General features: G+C 48.2%; 1 protein-coding gene across 1 annotated transcript in view; it reads left to right on the forward strand.

Moving 5' to 3' along the window:
* Nucleotides 1-5930: 5930 nt before the first annotated feature.
* Nucleotides 5931-20188, forward strand: part of ROR1 (receptor tyrosine kinase like orphan receptor 1) — a 404802-nt gene continuing 390544 nt past the window's right edge. The window contains exon 1 of the mRNA XM_058657531.1: nucleotides 5931-6470. Coding sequence (XP_058513514.1) covers nucleotides 6380-6470 — 91 coding nt within the window. The 5' untranslated portion in view covers nucleotides 5931-6379. The remainder of the gene's footprint in view (nucleotides 6471-20188) is intronic.

Raw genomic sequence — 20188 nt, forward strand, 5'->3', positions numbered from 1 at the left:
TTTATTTATTTACTTACTTACTTATTTTAACAATTTATTTGAAAGGTGGAGTTACACACACAAAGAGCGAATGTACATCCTCTTGTTCACTCCCACAATAGCCACAAATGTCCGGTCTCCCATTTGGGTGCACTTGAGCCATCTTCGCTGCTTTCCCAGGCGCATTAGCAAGTAGCTGGATCGGAAGTGGAGCCTGTAATATAGCCAGAGCCGGGCTAAGATGAAGCCAGTAGGCAGAGCTGAATCCAGGTCTCTCTCATGGTAGGCTGAAGTCCTGCCTGAGACGGTCTTTGGGCCATTGCTGTTCCAGGGTGTGCTTTAGCTGGAAACTTGAAGCCAGGCACGGAGCCCAGGCACTGGGCCTTGGGACCCAGCCACATGTTGGTGTAGCCCTTCACTGTTGATGACGACTCCTGGAGCTGCAGACCTGCGAATGTCCCAATCTTTTTGCTGCATGGAAGGGCGGAAACAGAGGCAGAGCTGAAGTCACAAGAACGCACCTCGGAAGTAGCAGATAGGAAAGAGTATGTAGATGATGGAGTCCTGGCAGCAGCCGAAGTGGACGATCCTTTGACCGCCCAAGGGCTGCCAGCGGACTTTACAGCTGGGGCCAATGCTGAAGTGGCAGGAGGCGCTTAGGGTAGGTGAGCATCCCCCACTCCCTTCCCCGGGGTCTCTGGAGCTGCTGCGGCTACTGCGCCTGAGAGCAACCGTGCCTTGACTTCGTCTTCAGAGGCTGCAGGCGCTGAGCCTCCGGGACTGCAAGGGAGCATATTTTCCTTCCTGGAGTTTTGCTCTGTGATTCTTGAACCTGACCTGCACGACTGTGGGGTCGATGTTCATTCTAAAGGCCACTTTTTTCAGCAAAAGCTAAACAGGATGGTCAGGTCTTCTACTTCTTTCTCTGTGATTGTGGTTCTTTTGCTATGAGCATGCTTGCAGAGCTTGGCAGTTGCGAGGGTCTCAGAGCCAGATGTCTTGCTACTGTAGCGTTGTTTCTGTGCTCAACTCTGGAGGTGAGAGGAGACTTATTTATTTTAGAAACAGAGGTACAGAGAGAGGGATATTTTCCATCTTCTGGTTCACTTCTCGGGTGGCTCACTTCTTAGGTGGTTCACTTCTTAGGTGGCCTGGCCAAAGCCAGGAGCCAGGAGCTTTATCTAGATTTCTCAAGTGGGTAACAGGGGCCTGAACACTTTGGCCATCTTCCCCTGTTTCTACCAGACCATTAGCAAGGAGCTATGTTGGAAATAAAATTTCTAGGACTCGACCCAGCAACCATATGGCATATGGGATGCCAGTCAGTATTGCAAGGTGTTTTTTATTCTTCATTTATTTTTATTGGAAACACAGATTTTACAGAGAAAGGGAGAGACAGAGAGAAAGATCTAGCATCCAATGACTCACTCCCCAAATGGCCACAATGGCTAGAGCAGCTGGAGCTGAGCCAATCTGAAGCTAGGAGCCAGGAGCTTCTTTTGGGTTTCCCATGGAGGTGCAGAGGCTCAAGGCTTTGGGCCATCCTCTGTTACTTTCCCAGGCCACAAGCAGGGAGCTAGATGAGAAGTGGAACAGTCAGGACATGAACCGGTGCCTATCTGGGATCCTGGCGCATGCAAGGTGAAAATTTATCCATGAGTCATCACATCAGGCCCACAGGGCAGCCCAACAGTTTGCTTTTCATGTTCCGCTTGGTACCTGACCCTATTAATCTGTCATTGCCCTGCTCCTTTTTCATCTCTGTTGTGGCTTGCCCAAGGCTGCGTCTTCTGCATGTCCACAGTGATGAAGAGCAAAGCTATGTGTGCACTGGTAGGAGTGGCCAAAGAGATGGCTGCCCATTGGAAATAGCAGAAGCCCAGTGGCTACCCCAGAGCTGGAGACAAAATCCCCTATAGAGAGTAGCTTCTCCTGGACTCTCCAATTTATTTGCATCAACCACTTTCCTCATATTAAAGAGGCCAAGGTTGCAAAAAGAATATTTCAATATTTTGTATGAGGCATTGGCGTATAATGGAGAGAGGGAGATTTGACTTTGTACTTTTTGCCTTATCTTTGTGACTCTAGGCAAGTTTCTTTACTTCATCCCACTTTGCTTTCTTGACTGTAAAACATGGGGCCAAGAATGACTTCAGAGGGCTTTTAGTAGCCAAAGGAAGCTTGTGTATGTAAATAGTATCTATCGTTTGTTAAGTGCCGACCGTGTGCTAGATACTCATAAATGCACTTTATCTGAGATGACTCAAAAATCCTAACCACAGTAGGCAAAAACAGGTACTGTCATTGTCATTCAATTCATTTATTTTTAAAGATTTATTTATGTAAAAGGCAGAGTTAGAGAGAAACCCAAGGAAAGAGATCTTCCAGTCACTGGTTCACATCCCACATGGCCACAGCAGGATCTTGGAACTCCAGCTGGGTCTCCCATAGGAATGACGGGGCCCAAACACTGGCCAGCTGCTGCCTCCCCAAGGGGTTGAATAGCAAGTGGGGTCATACGGGATGCCGGCTTGTTGGGCAGTAGCTCAGCACACTCCTCTGTTATGCTGGCTCCATCATGATCACCTTTTTTTTAATATAAAGATTTATTTATTTTTATTGGAAAGTCAGATATACAGAGAGGAGGAGAGACAGAGAGGAAGATCTTCCGTCTGACAATTCACTCCCCAAGTGAGCGCAATGGCCAGTGCTATGCTGATCCGAAGCCAGGAGCCAGGAACTTCTTCCAGGTCTCCCACACGGGTGCAGGGTCCCAAGGCTTTGTGCCGTCCTGCACTGTTGTCCCAGGCCACAAGCAGGGAGCTGGATGGGAAATGGAGCTGCCAAGATTAGAACCAGTGCCCGTATGGGATCCTGGTGCGTTCAGGGTGAGGACGTTAGCTGCTAGGTCACGCTGCCAGGCCCCATGATCATCTTAATGTAAGAAATCAAGGCACAGGCTGGTGAGGCTGTTTGTCTGTGGCCCCTCAGTGAAAACTGGGAAAGCTGAATACTCGCCCTGGGCAGCCTGGCTCCCAAGCTTGCCTTCCCAAGACCTAGTATGAACTGAGCTTCTAGAAATATTTCCTGTGCATTCCTTCCAACTGCCCCCCCTTCTTTAAACAAGAAGAACATTTTCTAACCTATCCTTTGGGAACTTGTGTGCTACCGCTAAGCCTAGAGGATGTGAGATGACCCAGGAGCCCCTACCTAGATCTGCACAGGTTGGTCTAGAATTCATTTGGGCTTTGGCCAGGTCTGTGACCTTGAGCAAGGAAGTTTCACTCCAAGTTCCATGTTTCTGCTGCATAAAATGTTGAGGGGTGTGTGTGTGTGTGTGTGTGTGTGTGTGTGTGTGTACTAGTTAATTTCCAGGACCTTTTCCAGCTCTCACATTCCTCACGTCTATGATTCTGTGATTAAGTTCCTGGAAGGTTTAAGTGCTGATAAAAGTGCCATTAAGTTCTGTATACTCAGCGCTGGCAGCCTTGGGTTACCTAAGCTACCTGGGTCTAGCAGCTAGAGAGTGGGGGTTGGGGCATAGTGGGTCCACCCTCAGGGTTTTGCAGGGACACCAAGTGTCTGATTTCTGGGAAGCTGGCCATCAAAGAGAATTTCTCAACAAGAGAAGCTTGTGTAGTACCTTTCTCGGGAAAGTGCCTGGAGGTAACTGAGACAGGAGTGAGCGGATCTCAGGCCGAGAAACTCGGAGGAGAGGCCTAACTGAGTGATGAACTGGTTGACCCAAGGCCTTTCTGTCTATCATCTCTTGACCTCAGGTCAGAGTGACAGAAGGGGGATGCAACCAAGCCAGCTGGGGGAGGTTCCTGTGCTAAAGTCTTGCTAAAGAATAAGTAACTGTCTTGGATGGCAGAGCCCAGGATCTGCAGGGTAGTCCTGTGGCATACCCCTCCTCATTGTCCACAGACCTGCTTTCCCGGCTGCCAGAAAATATGGGTAGGATTTTGTTTCTCCTCCATACACCCTGTAACCCATAACTAAGTGTGACAAGAAATGGATTAGAGACTGTTAGAGGCCAATTTGCAGCTGCCGCCACCACCTTATTTGTGTGGTTTTTTTATGTTATTTACTTTTGAAAAATATACTTATTTATTGGCCAAGTAGAGTGAGTGACAGAGACGGAGAGACAGACTGAGAACTTCCATAAGTTGGTTCACTTCCCAAATGGTGGAGCTGCAGCCAAAATCAGGAGCCTGGAATTCCAGCTGGGTGTGTCATTTGGCTAGCAGTAGCCCAAGTAGATGGGCCATCTTCCACTGCTTTTGCAGGTTCATGAGCCAGGAGCTGAACTGGGCATGGAACAGTTGGAATTCCAACAGCCATTTCTGTGGGATGGTGGCATTGCAGGCGGTAGCTTAACTCACTGTGCTGTAATTGAGTGTTTTTACTGGGGTCAGGCTCAAGTGAAGAACTTTTAGTTGGCTCATGGGAAATTGCCTGAATGTTCTTTTTGCCACCCGTTATATTACTATGGACATGTTATTTTATCTCTTGTTGTATTTAGGTTTCTAAAACTAAAGTGGGGATGACATACACCAAAGAGAAAACTAGTGTGATTTTAACGGACCTCTGTAGTGTTACTGGAGGACTTCTGAGTAGCTGCGTGGACAGCATCAGGCAAACAGCTGCTATTTAGCAAGTGACCCTGTGGGTAGCCATACACTGTGGGCTTCTTTGTGCTTCTGTAGGGCAAGATTGACAGGGGTCCCAGTGCTCTTGCATTCTTTGAGCCTAGAGCGGGGCCCGAAACACAGCAGGTACTCACTCCTTTATCTGATCTGGGCCACTCCACAGGGAAAGTCAAACTCTCATGAGTATTTATGAGTTACAACACTCCCAGAGCTAAACCCAGAGACAAGGGCAGAGACTATTTCAATAGGAGACGTTAATGGCTCTGTGGCCCATGGCAGAGCAGGAAGACAAAAAAAAAAAAAAAAAAAAAAAAAAAAAATTAAAAAAGCGCCAAGATATAGATGGCCTAACCTAAATTTCAAAGAAGATAAAGATCAGCCTGATACTGCAGCAGAGTGGGTTAAGGAGCCTGCCATGCTGGCATCCCATATCAGAGCTAAGGTTGGAGTCCTAGTGGCTCTACTTCCATCCAGTTCCCTGGTTATGTACCTGGGGAAGCAGGAGGCAGTGGCCCAAGTGCTTGGGCCCCTGTCACTCGCATGGCACACGAGGATACACTTCTGGCTTCAGTTTCAGTCTGGCCCAGCCCTCATTCTTATGGCCCTTCCAGAAGCGAAATCAGCAGATGGTAAAATCTCATCCCCTCTCTATCTCTTCTTCTGTCACTCTGCCTTGCAAGTAAATTAGTTCATCTTTATGAAAGACAAAACTGATATCCTGTTTTCTATTCTGCTGATTACACATCTTCTTTAAGAGACCACAGGAAATAGACCAAAAGTGACCAAGAGTAATCCTCAGGAGATCTCCAGAAAGAAGCAATGCAGCGGCAGGGGTCGGTTCTGCCACTGCGGTTTATGTTCTTTTGTTTTCGAATTCTAGTCTCATAAACCACAGTGTAAGAACCGACTCCTAATCCTGGGGTCAAGAAGGAACTCAAGAGGAAAACTGGCATCAGTAAAAGTCTCACGGCCAAGGGTCATCCAGCCAACAGTGGCCTGAACTAAGACTGCTAGCATATGGGGCTTCCGGGGGATTCAGCCACACACTGACCTGCGACCCGGAGGATGAGTCGCTGAGTCTCGCTTTCCCCTCCAGCCAAGTGCCCTGAAGTGGGGTGGGGGGTTCAGGCTGGCCCGGGAGGCTGCTGTGCGGCGCCTGGGTGCGGGGGGGGCGGGGCGCAGCTGGACCTGCGCGAGGCGCGGGAGTGACCACTGTTTTGTGGGGAGCCGGGAAGGGTGCAGATGTGGAGACGCGGCAGCAGAGGGCGCTGGGTCGTCGGCCTGGGGCCGCGCCTGCCATTGGTCGGGGCTGGGGCGCCCAGCTGCAGAGTTGGTGCGAAGTGACAAGTTGAGCGAGAGAACGAGCGCGGAGAGCGGGAGGAGGCGCCGCAGCTGCCACCGAGCCGGCACCGAGACGGGACGGCAGGGCGCACAACTGCGAGACCCCGCCGGGGATACCTCCCGCTGTCCTCGAGCGCGACCCAGTCGGCCCGAGACTGACCGTCCGGCCGACGCTAGGCTGCAGTCGGAGGGCCGGGGAGGCACCGCGTTTGCCGGCTCCTGAGGCGGCCGGGCGGAGGCGAGGAATCGGGTTCGAGGGACAAAGAGCTGTGCAAACTTCCCCCCGGCCTCCTGCGAGCGCCCGCGGCCGGGTCGAGGTGGCCGGACGCCCGGAGGAAGCCCGTGGATGTTCAGCGCGCGGCCGGGGAGCCACCGCCGCCGTCGCCGCCGCCGCCGTGAGGGGAGGAATGCACCGGCCGCGCCGCCGCGGGACGCGCCCGCCGCTCCTGGCGCTGCTGGCCGCGCTGCTGCTGGCGGCGCGCGGGGCTGCTGCCCAAGGTAAGAGCGCGCGGTGCGCCCCGCCATCCCGGGCCGCGTCACCTCCAGCGGACAGGCCGCGCGCTGGGCACCCCGGAAGCCTGAGGCCGCTTGGCCCGGGCGCCTGGAGCTCTCCGGTGGCTGCTCGCGCGTTTCGGGCCGCCAGCAGAGGCGGCGTGCATTGGCCCTGGAGCTCAGCCGCGGGCTGGGGGTGCGTCGTGGGACTTGGTCCCTGAGAGCCCAGCGGCGGCTGTCAGCGCTGACAAGGAGCATGGAGGGGCGTGAGGGCATCTTGGGGGCACCCGGGTGTCCGCTCTCCGCCTCTGCCTCCACTCCCCCGCACTGCCTCTCGAGTGTGCCCGGGCGTCTTTCCTGAGGTCCCGGGAAGCGCGGTCCAGCTGGGCGCTTGGGTGTTCAGAGCCGGGTGCTCCGGGGGTTCGAGTGGCCTCGCCTAGGAGCCCGCCCTCCTTCGCCCACCCCCCAGGCCCGCGGCCCTGCCGACGAGGGTCACAGTGGAAGCCAAAATGTTTGCGCCGCCGCCGCCTACACCGCCGCCACTGCCACTTTGTGCAAAACATGCTGTCAGCGTCGGCCTGCGGCTCCCGAGGGCTCTGGGGTGTGTGCACGTGTGCGCGCGTGTGTATTACAAACCGAGAGGTGGGGGAAGCCATCTAATGCATACTTGATTTTGGTAATCTCTGAAGACTATCGCCACGGTTAGAGAAAGACTCCGCCGGCTGCGCTAGCGGCTCAGTTCGCAGCGGGGAGCTTGGACCCTTGCTGAGTCCGAGCCGGCACACAATAAGAGGGAAGAGCCCGGCTGCGCCCGCGGAGACAACCGATTCATTCTTTGGAAGTTGCAGGGGGAAAGTTGATGAAAGTCTCCGGGGTCTTGGGCTTCACTTTTAACACGCATCCCTTGAGGGGGTGCTGGAGTCCTCGGACGCTTCTCTGTCCCCACTGCCAGCCCCCAAACCTGTGCGGCTAAGTAGATTCCTGCCTTTTGATCATACATCTTTCATTTTCAAGTTAGCGCTCTAGAGGAAAAGAAAAGCGTCCCATATGCAAATGGGGACTTTTTTTTTTCTAAACAAATAAGCAAAACTAAAAGTTAGCAAGTAAGTTTCTTGGTAGGAAACAGACCCTGGAATGAATTTGTGTGTGTATGTGTGTGTGTGTTGATTTCTTAGACATGGTTTTTGGGAAATGAGGGAAGCTTTTTTTTTTTTTTTTTATCCTTTCCTTGAGGATGGTTCTGAAACTGATCCCAGAGTATGGTTGTGCTAATCTGGAAGATCCTCGGGGTAAATACAGCCCCTAATTGTCATCTAATGTACATCAGCGGGGAATGCCCCTTTCTGATGAAAAATCCTAATGAAATGTAAACAGCTTGGTCACATGGATGTTTTGCTTGGTGATGCCAAACATCTGGCCCAGGGCCACAACACCTGGGTGAAAAGTAAGACCTGGGGGCCTTGCCGCCTGCAGGATGTAAACATCCTTCTCAGGCCCTCTGCCCTGCACACTGAGGTGCAGAGAGCCGGGAGGGGGTGGCAACCCAGGTAGAAGGACCCCGGCTTGGGACCTGTACTCGGTGCACTTATTTTCTTGGTGGATTCCTCTTCTTCCTACTAAACCTCTCAACAGTGGCTGCTGTCGGATCCTAGTCCATGAAGTGGAGTGGGGTGGGGATAGGGAGAAGAGGTCACCTTTTTTAGCTTACCTGCCTCAAAATAAATGTGTGTACTTTGGTGTTCCTGAATATAAGATAATCTTAGCTGAAGTTGCCCATAATCTGTCTCCTTTAACTTTCAAAGACTTAAAGGGGGAAAAAAAAACCATGGCCTATCCCCAACTCTTTAACAAGGAGCGTCACATCTGCTATTATTGTTCTGTTTCTTGTAAGTCCCTTGCCGTTTCTGTGAGTGTTTGATTTCCCCACACCCCAGGATAAGGCTTACCAGGGGAATTCAGGCTTATTTCTGCAACTCTCCTGCATGGTTCCTAAGGCAACACAGCCAGTGGCTGAGGAAATTAGCCCAAGGGGAGACAGGTTTCACTTACTTACTTTTAAAATGCTCAGCATTTCTCCCATCTCTTTTCTCTTTTGTTGACCAGGAGGCGAAAACCTTTAGGTTCTTCTTTTTTTCTGGTCTGTTCATTGTTGATCTCCACTCACCTACCTCCTCTATGGCTGCACACAGAGCTCAAGGCTGTGGAAGCTACCTGGGCCTTTCTCAAGATTGGCCTTCGTGCTTTGGCTGTTCTAAAGGAGGTGGCTAGCTACTGTGATTACTGTGATTTTGTAAACCTTGCATTGTCCTGACATAGGTGTTCCTCCTCCCTGTTCTTAGAAGGGTTTCTCTCTGGGGCCTTGACAGTTTTGTTGGTGAAAACCTTGAGATGCCTGTAAATCCCCCTCTCTGTCTGGCTAGGGGAGTCCCACCGAGGCAAGGTAGACAAAGGATGTGGGAGAATGGCTTCTGCCTGGTAGGTCAATACCTAAGATTTGTTGACAAACCTTTTAAAGTTGTTGTTGTTGTTGTTGTTGTTTTTAAGATTAATTCTATTTACTAAAAGAGAGAGAGAGAGAGACAGAGAGAGGAGACCTACTATTCTCTGGTTTATACTCCAATTGGTCATGGCTGGGCCAGGCTGAAGCCAGGAACCAGGAGCTTCTTCCATATCTCCCACGTGGCTGGCATGGTCCCATGCACTTGAGTCAGTCTCTGCTGTTTTCTCAGGCTCATTAGCTGAGAGCTGAATTTAAACTGGGACAGCTGGGACTTGAACCCATGTCCATATTGATACCACAATGATGGTCCCTAACTTGGAGTCCTTTGAAAAACTCAGCCTTGGTCTATAATATCTTCTTTCTCCTGCATTGAGACATAGACCCTAAAGTAGACTTTTAAAACACTTCCAAATAATGTGTCACTTGCACCCGAATTAGTAACAAATGTGGCTTGGTTTAATGGGAAACACTAATTCTACAGTGTCCTATGTAGAATCAAATGCTTTGTAGACCAGATGTCTGGGGAATCTTGAAAAAGTTCATAGAACATGCATAGTATGAAAGAACTTTGTATGAATTTCAATTTTTTTTGCACCAAAAATTAATGTATCTTTGACTTTATTTCCCATGACTTTCTCAACTACTTTTGTAACTATGTCTCTACCTATCAATGGGTTGGATATAGTGAGTGCTCCATGAATGAAGAGAAAATATTTTGTTGTTGTTGTTGTTTTCATGTAAAGCCGTGCTGTTATTTGCTTTTATTAGCAAAAACGCAACATGGCCTGTTTTCAAAAATTTTTCTTTCTCGCCCCATCTGGAGTATAGCAGCAATCAAGAGTACAGTCTACAGGTCAAGAGACCAGCTTTGGTTTCTGACCCAGGTGGGAGCCTTCTCTCTTTCATATCACTCGGCTTTTTGAGCCTTGTAGAGGTCTAGAAGGTGGGTGCAGGCAAATAATTTGGAGTGCACATAATTCAGGATGGTGAATCCCCAGAAATAATAGGTAAGATTTTATACACATGTTGATGGTTGTATGTTTTATGGCTACAGCCAGATTCTTCAAGAAAGTCACAACCCCCAGCAGATAGGAACTACCGACTTGGAGCCCTCGTTGCTAGGGCGCTGGCTCCCCTTCCTGGATAGGTTGAAAGAGGTTGAGTGTTGGTGGTGAGTTCTGGACTTCAGCCCAGGTCAGCACACTCCATGGAGTCTGTACCAGGTTTCCTGTCACCAGGCGGGCTGTTAATTGGGCCTGAGAGAAGCGGTCAACACTGCCAAGTCCATTTGACCTTAACAGTGCCAAATCATTGTGACCACAGTGCCAAGTCGTTGTGACCTCATTTAAGAATCCCCTCCCCCCTGCTCCCGTGTGTTCCAAGATGCCCATTTACATTTTATTTAGCAAATACTGGAGTTATCCTTCCAATGGCACCAGTCACTATTCTCAGCTTTTTGCAAGTTAACTCACTAACTCTTCACTACAAGCCTTTAGGATGGAAGAATTAGCTCATTGTACAACCGGGTTAATTGAGGCATAGACAGTTAAGCTACTTTTGTAGCGAACAAGACTTGAAGTGCCCTTACTGGGCCTGCAAGCCTTACAGTTCCTGCTCTTGTCTATTGGCTAGCTTGGTCCCTGGGTGTAAATAAGTTGTTATAATTTTATCAAACCTCCTAGTTTATTCTCACATTTTACAGTGGCTTTTATGTATGGGATAAATGTGGCACTTCCCCAGGTTTTCAAAGAGCAGTAAATAATTTTCTTTTTTTTAAAGACTGATTGATTTAAGATTTATTTATTTATTTAAAAGACAGATTATGGAGAGAGAAAGAGAGGGAGACACACACATATCTTCCATCCACTGACTCACTCCCCGAACAGCTGCAACAGCTAGGTTTGAGCTAATATGTAACCCAGAGCCAGGTTCTTCCAGTTCTCCTCATGGGTTCAGGGAACCAAATACTTGGACCATCTTCTGCTGCTTTCCCAGAAATATTAACATGAAACTAGGTCAAAAGTAGAGCAGTTGGGACTCAAACTTATGTCCATCTAGGATGCTGGTGCCCCAGGCAATGGCTCTACCTACTATGCCACCCTAAAGCTTTACTTAATTATTTACTTGAAAGGCAGAGCAGTAGAAAGAGAAGGAAAAAGGGTGAGACAGAAATCTTCTAGCCATGGACTTACTTCCAAATAGCTGCGACAGCCAGGTCTGGGCTAATGCCCAAGTAACTAAGAACTTCATCCTGGTCTCCCACATGGATGGCTGGGGCCAGGTACTTTGGGCTATCATCTGCCTTCTCAGGTGTGTTAACATGGCTCAGAAATGGAGCAGCCAGGACTCAAATGGGCACTCCTATACAAGATCTCTGTGTTCTAAGCGGTGGCTTAACCTGTTGCACCACGATGCTGGCTCTAAAGGGAACATTTTTTAAGCCATAATCTAGAGGTGGTAAGGAACAACTGAAGACAGCCAGTTTTCAGTTTTCCTTCCCCTGATTGGCTTCCCTGTGCTGTTCTTGCAGAGATGGACTGCAGACTCCTGGGACAGCTGTGGCCCCTGGCTCAGGAAGAGTTATGGGTCTGTAATGAGCTGCAACTTTGATGCGGTTTGAGGAGTGTGTCTGGCAGTTTCTTCCAAGGAGTGTTGAGCTCACTTGATGAAGTGCCTTTGTATTTGCATCTTGGTGTATGACGCTGTTTTGTAGGCCGGGAAGGGGTGACTTATTAGCCAGTCCTTTGGTGTGGGAGCTGGTTGCCAGCTCCAGGTCCTAAGGATGACTCGACCCTAGCCTTCCCAGCTGCATCAGGGCAGTATCCAGATCCTGGGGTCCTTCGAGCTCAGCCACTTGCCGGAGTGGCCGGAGATACCGTTCAGCCAAACGCACGAAGAAAAAGGAACGGTTTTCTCTGAGACAGTTCTCTGCAGCTGAAGGGGGAGGGGTGGCAGTGGGGAAACTTCGAAAATCCTTAACTAAATGCAGCTGCTTGTTACACGGAGCCTGACTTGCATGCCAGGAATATCTAAAAAGCTAACGAATACAAAATAAAAATAAACAGCAGTAAAAAGGCTCTCTCTTTGTTGCAGTGAGCTGGGTCGGGGTTTCCAGTTTGTTTAGAAATGGGATGATTGTGGCATCCCCTTCATTTTGGTGAGGCAGTGAAACAAAGATGAACGTGATGTCACAGGGTTGCCACTGCCACCTGAATCTCCTCTTGCGTCCCAACCCCCGCCCTGCCCTGGAGAACGCCTGAGGCCTGGATGGCAGTGGAGCCCCAGCTCCAAGTGTTACCCTGAGTGAATTACGCTGGGAGAGGGCAGATAATTTAATGGGATCATCTTGGCAGGGCCAGCACATTTCACACCCCATCTCTCACTAATAGAAAGGCAGTAGAAGGGTACAACATCCTCAGATGAAAAGGTTGTATAAAAACGCTCTCCTTAACGGTAACTGTCCGTCCATAAATAAGGTACTATGCAGTTTTGATCCACAAGCTGTTATGAAATACTGATAAGCTGGGCCTTGTAATGTTCGGCCTCCTTCTTTCACCCCCTCCCTTTCCTAGAACCAGAATCTGTGTTGTTTCTTTTAAAGGGAAGGATCTACACTGTTTATTTTTGCAAATATTTCATAGAATGGCCTTCTGTGATAGCCCTGTGAAGAGATGGCACGGAGGAACAGAAATAAAATAGGATTGGAAGCTGTTACAACAGGTTTGAACAGGGGCAAAATTACTGAATCTGCTGAGTCTCTGCGTTCTGACCTGTGAAATGGGAACAGCATGATTGTATCTGACCTACTGAGATTTTGAGAGAATTTAAGAACTACAGGGACATAAATGTACTTTTTCAAGCCATGGAGCTGGTGATTGTGGAATGGGTGAGCCGTGGTCAGATCAGGGGCTTCCTGGAGAACAGAAAGTCAGGCTCCAGGTCACTGATGGGAGACAGCAAGCCAGGGGCAGGGAGCAGTCCCTGTTAGAGTGTGGTAAGACCCCTGGGTAAGGCATGTAAACCTTCTGGGTTCCAACAGAGCCCATGCTAATGCTAGGGTCCCCCCTGAGAGGAGCCTGCACTGTAGGGTTTTGCAAAGTCTTTCAAAACAAAGGCTTTTTTCAAACCTGGAGCCCTTTGGGGAAGAGCTGTCTCTCTGGTGCTTTGTGTAATTCCAGATCCTGCAATGGGGCACATTGCATTTCAGGGACCTCCACTTGTAACCTGACCGTTGGTAGCTCCAATATCCAAATAATCATGCCCAGCACAACTTGAAAGAGAAGGATAATGGCCAGGGGGGACGAATCCTGAGGTGTTCTGTTAGCCATTTACAATTTCTGAGGACAAAAAAAGAAGTTCATGTTACCCAAAGAGAGAAGAGTAATGGAGTGTGTGGGAAGGCGGAGGGGTGGTAGAAAGAACTTCTGAAGATGAGGCAAGAGTTTGTGATTGTTACTTGTTTTTCAGCAGTAAAGCTTGTCATTCTATGCATTTAATGCACATTTTTAATATATTTATTATGTGCAAGACAGGGTGTTAGTGTCCGGGAATAGAACCTTATCGCTGCCCTCAAGAGAAGGGGAGGAGGAATATTTTCACTTTCTGAGCTCCATGTGCATCTCAGCAACCATGGAATTCTGATCTCATTTTATAGACCAGGAAATGGAAGCTCAGAGATAAGTTGTCTTGGCCAAACCTTATATAACCAAGTTTAAATATCTTATATATGTTTGAGCACGAGAGAGAACCAGAGCTAGCAAGCTAGAGATAGAAAAAGAGAGCTGCAGCTCTCATCCATTGGTTCTTCCCCCCAGTGCTCTCAATGACTGCTGGCTTCAGGAGCCGGGAACTTCAGGTTTTCCACATGGGTGACATGGACTTATCAACCTCAACTGTCACCTGCTGCCTCCCAGGATCTGCAGTTCCAGAAAGCTGGAATCTGGATCTGGAGACAGGTATTAATCCTAGATTAGTACTCTGATGTAGGACATGGAGATCTTAACCACAAGGCTAAGTACCTGCCCCTCAGACAAGGGCTGATTTATTTATTTGTAAGATTTATTTATTTTTTACTTGAAAAGCGGGTTTACAGGGAGGAAGAGAGAGAGAGAGACAGAGAGAGAGAGAGAGAGAGAGAGAGAGAGAAAGAGAGAGATCTTCCATTGAGTGAGTCACTCTCCAAGCGGCTGCAATGGCTGGCACTGAGCTGGTCCAAAGTCAGGAGCCAGGAGCTTCTTCTGGGTCTCCCACATGGGTGCAGGGTCCCAAGTGCTTGGGTCATCCTTTACTGCTTTCCCTGGCCACAAGCAGGGAATTTGATGGGAAGTGGAGCAACTGGGACATGAAATAGTGCTTATATGGGATCCTGGCGCTTGCAGGTGGAGGATTATTCTGTTGAGCTACAGCACCTAACTTCCCCCCTCCTTTTTTTTTTTTAAAAAAAGATCTATTTATTTGAAAAGCAGAGTTATGCGTGCGCGTGCGCACACACACACACACACACACACACACACGAGAATCTTCTACCCATTGGATCATTCTTCAAATGGCTGTAGCAGCTGGGCTGAGCCAGGCTCAAGCTAGAAGCTTGTAACTCTGTTCTAGTCTCCCATTTGGGTGGCAGGGTTCCAAGCACTTGCAACATTTTCTCCTGCCTTCCCAGGCCCATTATCAGGGACCTGGATCAGACAGACCTGGAGCAGCTGGCACTTGAACTGGTGCTCTGTTTTTAGATATGGGCATTGCAGGTGATAGCTTAACATGCTGTGCCATAATGCCAGCCCCAAAGCTAGGTTTTTTGATTTGCAAAGTGTATGCTGTTTGTACTGCCTTCAAATGTGAATAGTAAGATACCACTGGTGAGACATGTTCCGCCTACCCATCAGCCATGTCTCCCACCAGTGAACTACAGGAAAGGCCTGTGGAGGCTCAGGGCTCGAACACTTTGATCCTCAGAGGACTGGAGGTAAAGGGGGATAACATGAGTGCCTATGGAGCCGTGCTCAATGCATGTTCTGCTATCCTTATGCAGCCAGTAGGAGGCCTGTCCAAAGTTCATCTGCTGTTAACACCTGTGTGCTCTTGTGCCACTGTGCAACTTTTCATCTGACATCTGACTGTGGGAAGAGTGAGTGGCTGTGCAGGGACCACTGCAAGGGGACACACCAGGACAGTCACTCTTTTGCCTTCCTCCACTTGCCTGATCCTGGCTTTGGGGCCCAGGTGGGTGTTGCACAGGTGTGGGGTCCGAGTGATTCCCGATACCTAACCATGGACTCCAACACCACTCGAACTCTGGCTGTGACTTCCTGCCATTCTACGTTTTTGATGCTCTTAATCTGAGCCACGGATTCTGCTAGTCTCACTGGATATAGGAAGATGAATAAGGTTAGATGGTTGTCTGGTGGGGGCCACAGGAGGGAAGGGGAATGTGTCAGGTGGTAGATTTATGGGCAGCCTGAGATTGCTAGCTGATCACCAAACCCATCCTCCTTACTTCCTGGATCACTGACTAGACCACTCCCTTCCCAACTCACTCTTGGTTAGGTGAGACCACATGATTAAATACTAGCCAATGGGAAGAGGCTGGAAGTAAAGATGTCATGGGTAGGTTTCCCAGGCAAGATTGCATAATCCTTCTGTTGCTTCAAACATGAAGATGTCCCAAGATGGGCCTGGCACGTTCCCTTCATCACTGCATGATGGAAGCTACCTGCTGGTGCAGGCTTGCTGGGGTTTCTATGTGAACCAGAAACGAAACAACTAAGAAAGCTGAGATTTGGGGTGTTAAGGGGGGGCGGTTTCCATTCCTATCTGCTAATGTTACCTTAGCTAACATAAGATTGTAAACCACTGTGTACGCAGAGATACATTTAGTGAGTCAAGGCCACCATTTTTAGATAAAATAAAGCAAGAAACCCAGTTTGTGCCTGGCTGATTCACATGGAGCCTGGGGCTCCCTCTAGTGAATTTCAGCTCTTTCTGGGATTATTTATGATCTACTGAACTTGCTGCTAGCACTGTGCAGAGTCCTGTGGGCTATCTAGAAGAACTATGACTGGCCGTTTCCCTGGGGGAGTTTACCTTTTAGGGGCAATAAAATAGGCACTTGTGAAATAATTATACAGCCAGTGAGTACAGAGTTGGCAATTATATATACAGAGTCCCAAAAAGGCCGAGGTCTTTAGGGAGGAAGTGGGATATGCAGTGAGCCTTGAAGAATGAGAGGGATTGAGAGGATGATGGCTGGGAAGATGGGAAAGGAGGGGAACTGCTGCGAAATAATCGGCTCCAGCACTGGGCTCCAACACGAGGCAAAGCAGGTCATCAAGGAATGAGAGCCTGAAGGAAGGAACCTTTAGTGGTCCCAGCCTGGTTTTTTTTCATTTGACGGGAGTTGGCGGAGGGGAGGGAAAAGGACCCAGGATTTTTCTGGGAGTTAGAAGTCTTAAAATTTCTCTCCAAAGAATGCCCCAGAGGATTAGAATTTCCTACATTTCAGGACTGCTTGCCAGTGGTAAAGGATTATGATTGTGTCTTCTCTCTGCTGATTTTGAGTGGCAGTTTTGTAATATGGGCTACTAAATCCCAGAGCCTGTTTTGCCTGTGTGATGAAAATCCCAAAAGTACAAGTTGATAACACAGTCAGTGTTCTGGGTGCTAAGTACCATTAACATAGGTTTTAAGCATTTTAACAGTTTGCACAGTCTTCAGGGCAACCAGGTTAGGGAGGTGCCAGTTTTGACTGTATTCCCAGTTTTCAAATGAGGAAACTGAGGCACAGAGAAGGTAACTCATCTGCCCAGGACCACCCAGCAAGTGAGGGGAAAAAAGCCAGGATTTGGACCTTGGTACCTTGAGGCTGGGGCTTTATCTTTAATCCTTATGCCAGGTAACATCCCAGCTTGCTTAAAATTCTCTACAAGATTCCAGCTAAATGCCTGAGTCAAAACAATTACAATTAAACCCTCCATTTGTACAAGGCTTTGCAGTTTACAAAGTTATTTCATGCACGGTAGTACCTTAATTTTTCAAATAAGCTGGTGAAATGAGGCTTGCTTCTCTCTTCCTCTTTAAAGTGAGGTGAGGTTTAGCTCACCCATTCACTGTGTGTAGCCCAGTGTCTTTGACTTCAGTTCTAGAAGGCAACCTGGATTTGGAGTCTGTGACTCTAAGACACTGATCAGTATTGGCTATTTCCACTAGCAAATTGATTAGTCTGATTCTGTCTAGTTTCATCCATTAAATCCTCAGAGCAGCACTGGTCTTTGAAAATAGTTGTGAAGCATCTGCAGGAGATTGCAATAAGCAAAGACAGTTTCCACTTGTGAATAGACTGAGAGCAGTCACTTAAAAACAAGGAATTTACTAAGTGGTTGGTGATGGCGACAGGTTAAGAGTTGGTTTCCAAAAGATCTGAGTAATACTGGACTTACCTGGCAAGTGAGCAAATGACTTAATTTCTCTGTTTTTCCTACTTGTATGATGGGAAGCCCAGTGGGAGTACGGCAGGCAGAGTCTGGGTGGGGGATGGTGGTCCATTACAGCTGTATCCATGAATTGAGTAGGGAACAGCAATCTCTCCTTGATTTTTCACAGGATGGGATGAGACCAAACTTCTCGATCTCAGGATCTTGGCAGGTTGGATTTAATATACGGTTATCACAGATAGACTTTCTTGGTTCTGGCAGTTTTAGGTTATAATTATATTAATCTCAAGGAGAGGAGGCTCTTTTTAACCTCTGTGAAAGCTGCACATCATAATAAAAAAAATTGAACCTGCTGCCAGAAATCTTAGCTAGCCTTGAAAGGTCCTTATCTGTTCTTCATGGGAAATTGACACCATTCCCTGAATAGGTTTAGACTTAAACTAAAGCAGCATGTTCTACTTTTTCTCCATAAGGGAGGTTATAGTCCCACTTGTTGGATTGCACTCCATCTTGGGCATTTATAATTTTACATAAGTTTCACACTTCCTGGAGGATATTGGTTGGTTCCTCCCCCTCCCCCCACCCACTGAACTTGTGTTATTGGGAGATATTAGCTTTGCATATGCATAACTTAAGGATTAGTGCTTAACCCAATAGTGACTAGTTTGCTGTGTTCTCACTTTAGAGCATTCTTGTGCCAGGTGTAAGAAACATCCAGTTTTAAAGAACTGCCTACTGGGACTGAGTTGTGTAGCTGGCTGATAATAAGTAGCAATAGTGATGATGTCATCACCTTAATGTTGATTTATCCATCTTTTCTTTTATGTCACTCACTGGGCACTATGTACATTCACATTGAGTGACCTTAAGCTAAGGGAACAAGAGCTTTGCCTGTGGTCAGAAAGTTTTCAGAACCTGCTGTTGGGGCCTGCCAGAGGACATTTGATGGATGGCATCTTTCTTCTCCACCAGGGGAGGGGCAGGGCTGAGCATGCCCTGTTTGTTCTACCCGGTGCATACATAAGTCACTGACCAGTGCTGTCCCTCAAGCCTGTGCAAGCAGTGAGAGAAGGAGCCAAGAGACCAGGACTTAACAGTCAGTCTCTGCCCAGGAAGACAGTGCCCATCATAGAAACCTGAGGAATTCTTCACCTCCACCTCCATATGGACTGCTACTTGACTTTGGCTTACTGGCCAATTGCCAAATTACATGATCTTGTCTGGGTTCATGCTGCATGGTTAAAATAGTCAAAATATTTTACAAATAATCCTTCATCTTTGCTCAGGATGCAAGTTTAGAAACTTTCTTAGCTGATCTAGGATGTTGGTGAGATGGTTTCCCATTTTCACAGAATCAGACTACCAGAACAATGGCTCTCTGCTCAGACCACAGTATTGGTGAAGGGGACAGTGGGAGGGAAGACTGGAGAGGGACAAGTGCACCATCTGTGCTGTGCCAACTACCAAGAAGTCACTGCTGTTTCTGTTTGGTCAAATAGTTAATAGCTAATGTGACTGAAGGAGTAATATATGGCCACTTCCTTTCTTGTGAGAAGATCACTGTATTCGCAAGGGGGATGATTGACACACCCACGTGCTGTGACAGTAAGTATTTGGCTCTAATGCCAATGTCCCGACCTTGATTCAGGCCCTTCCCCTGTCTGGAAGCATCTGCCAGCCCCTCGAACGCATTGGCTCATGCTCTTTTTTCTCTTTCCATTTTCCCTTGTTAAAATCTTTCATGTTCTTCAGTCTCTCTGTGTGCACACTCGGGAGTGTACCAGGACCTGATTCAGTCTTCTGGCCTGCCTCTCCCTGCATCCTCACCTTTCCACCAGTATTCTCATACGGGCACCTTATTTGTATTAGACTTCCCCACTAGGTTTTAATCTTTGTAGTGATAGTCACTATCATTATTGGGCATCTAATCTGGACCAAATTCTTACAAGGCATTTTGTATTTTCTAGTGGCATCATGCTATTCTGAATGACTGGAATCATTGCCCTGCTCTTAGTCACCTGTCCCTCACACCCCCTTTATGGAAAATGCCTCTTTATCAATTCTGAAAGGGAACTATTTTTCCCTTACTATAATGTAGTTTTGGAGGGTTAACTGTATAACCCTGGATACCCCAGCATGCCTTTGATGCCATAATCTTGGCTTGGCACTTAGAGGGCACCCGCTGGGGTGGGGAATCTGAGAGATGCCCTCCACAGCCGGCTCTGTGCCCCCAGAAAAGGATCTAGTGTGTAGTAGGGAATGGCTTCACCCATCAGAGCAGGCATTGCTAAGGGGTGACCAGCAGTCTGCCGCATCATTGTTTTCTTCCCCCTCCCTGGGTTTTTCTTACCTGAGTCATTGGTTGTTGTTTTTCATGAACTTACTGTGTCCTGCCCACATTTGCCCTTAACCATCCGCATCAAATCCAGTAGATATTTATTAATTTATTTAAAATGCTACCTCTTAAAGTCCATGTATTTGCTGGAGAGGAAGGGAATGAGTCAGGGAGGAAGCGCAAGACAGATAGATAGAAGGTTCCCATCCGCTAGTTCACTCCCCCAGTGCCCCCAAACAGTGGGGACCTGGAAACTCAGTTCAGGCTTCCTCAAGTCAGTAACAGGAAGCTGGAGTCCAGAGCCAGAGCCCAAGCACTCCAAAGTGACACGTGGATGTCCCAACTAGCATCTAATGGCCAGGCCAAATGCCGACCCTTATTTATTTATTTTCAACCCAAGAGGAAGCGTGATTTTTCAAATGAGAAAATATTTATCCCTTAAAAGCAAATCCAGAGATGT

The sequence above is a fragment of the Ochotona princeps genome, chromosome 2 (genome assembly GCF_030435755.1).
Source record: "Ochotona princeps isolate mOchPri1 chromosome 2, mOchPri1.hap1, whole genome shotgun sequence".
Lineage (NCBI taxonomy): Eukaryota > Metazoa > Chordata > Mammalia > Lagomorpha > Ochotonidae > Ochotona > Ochotona princeps.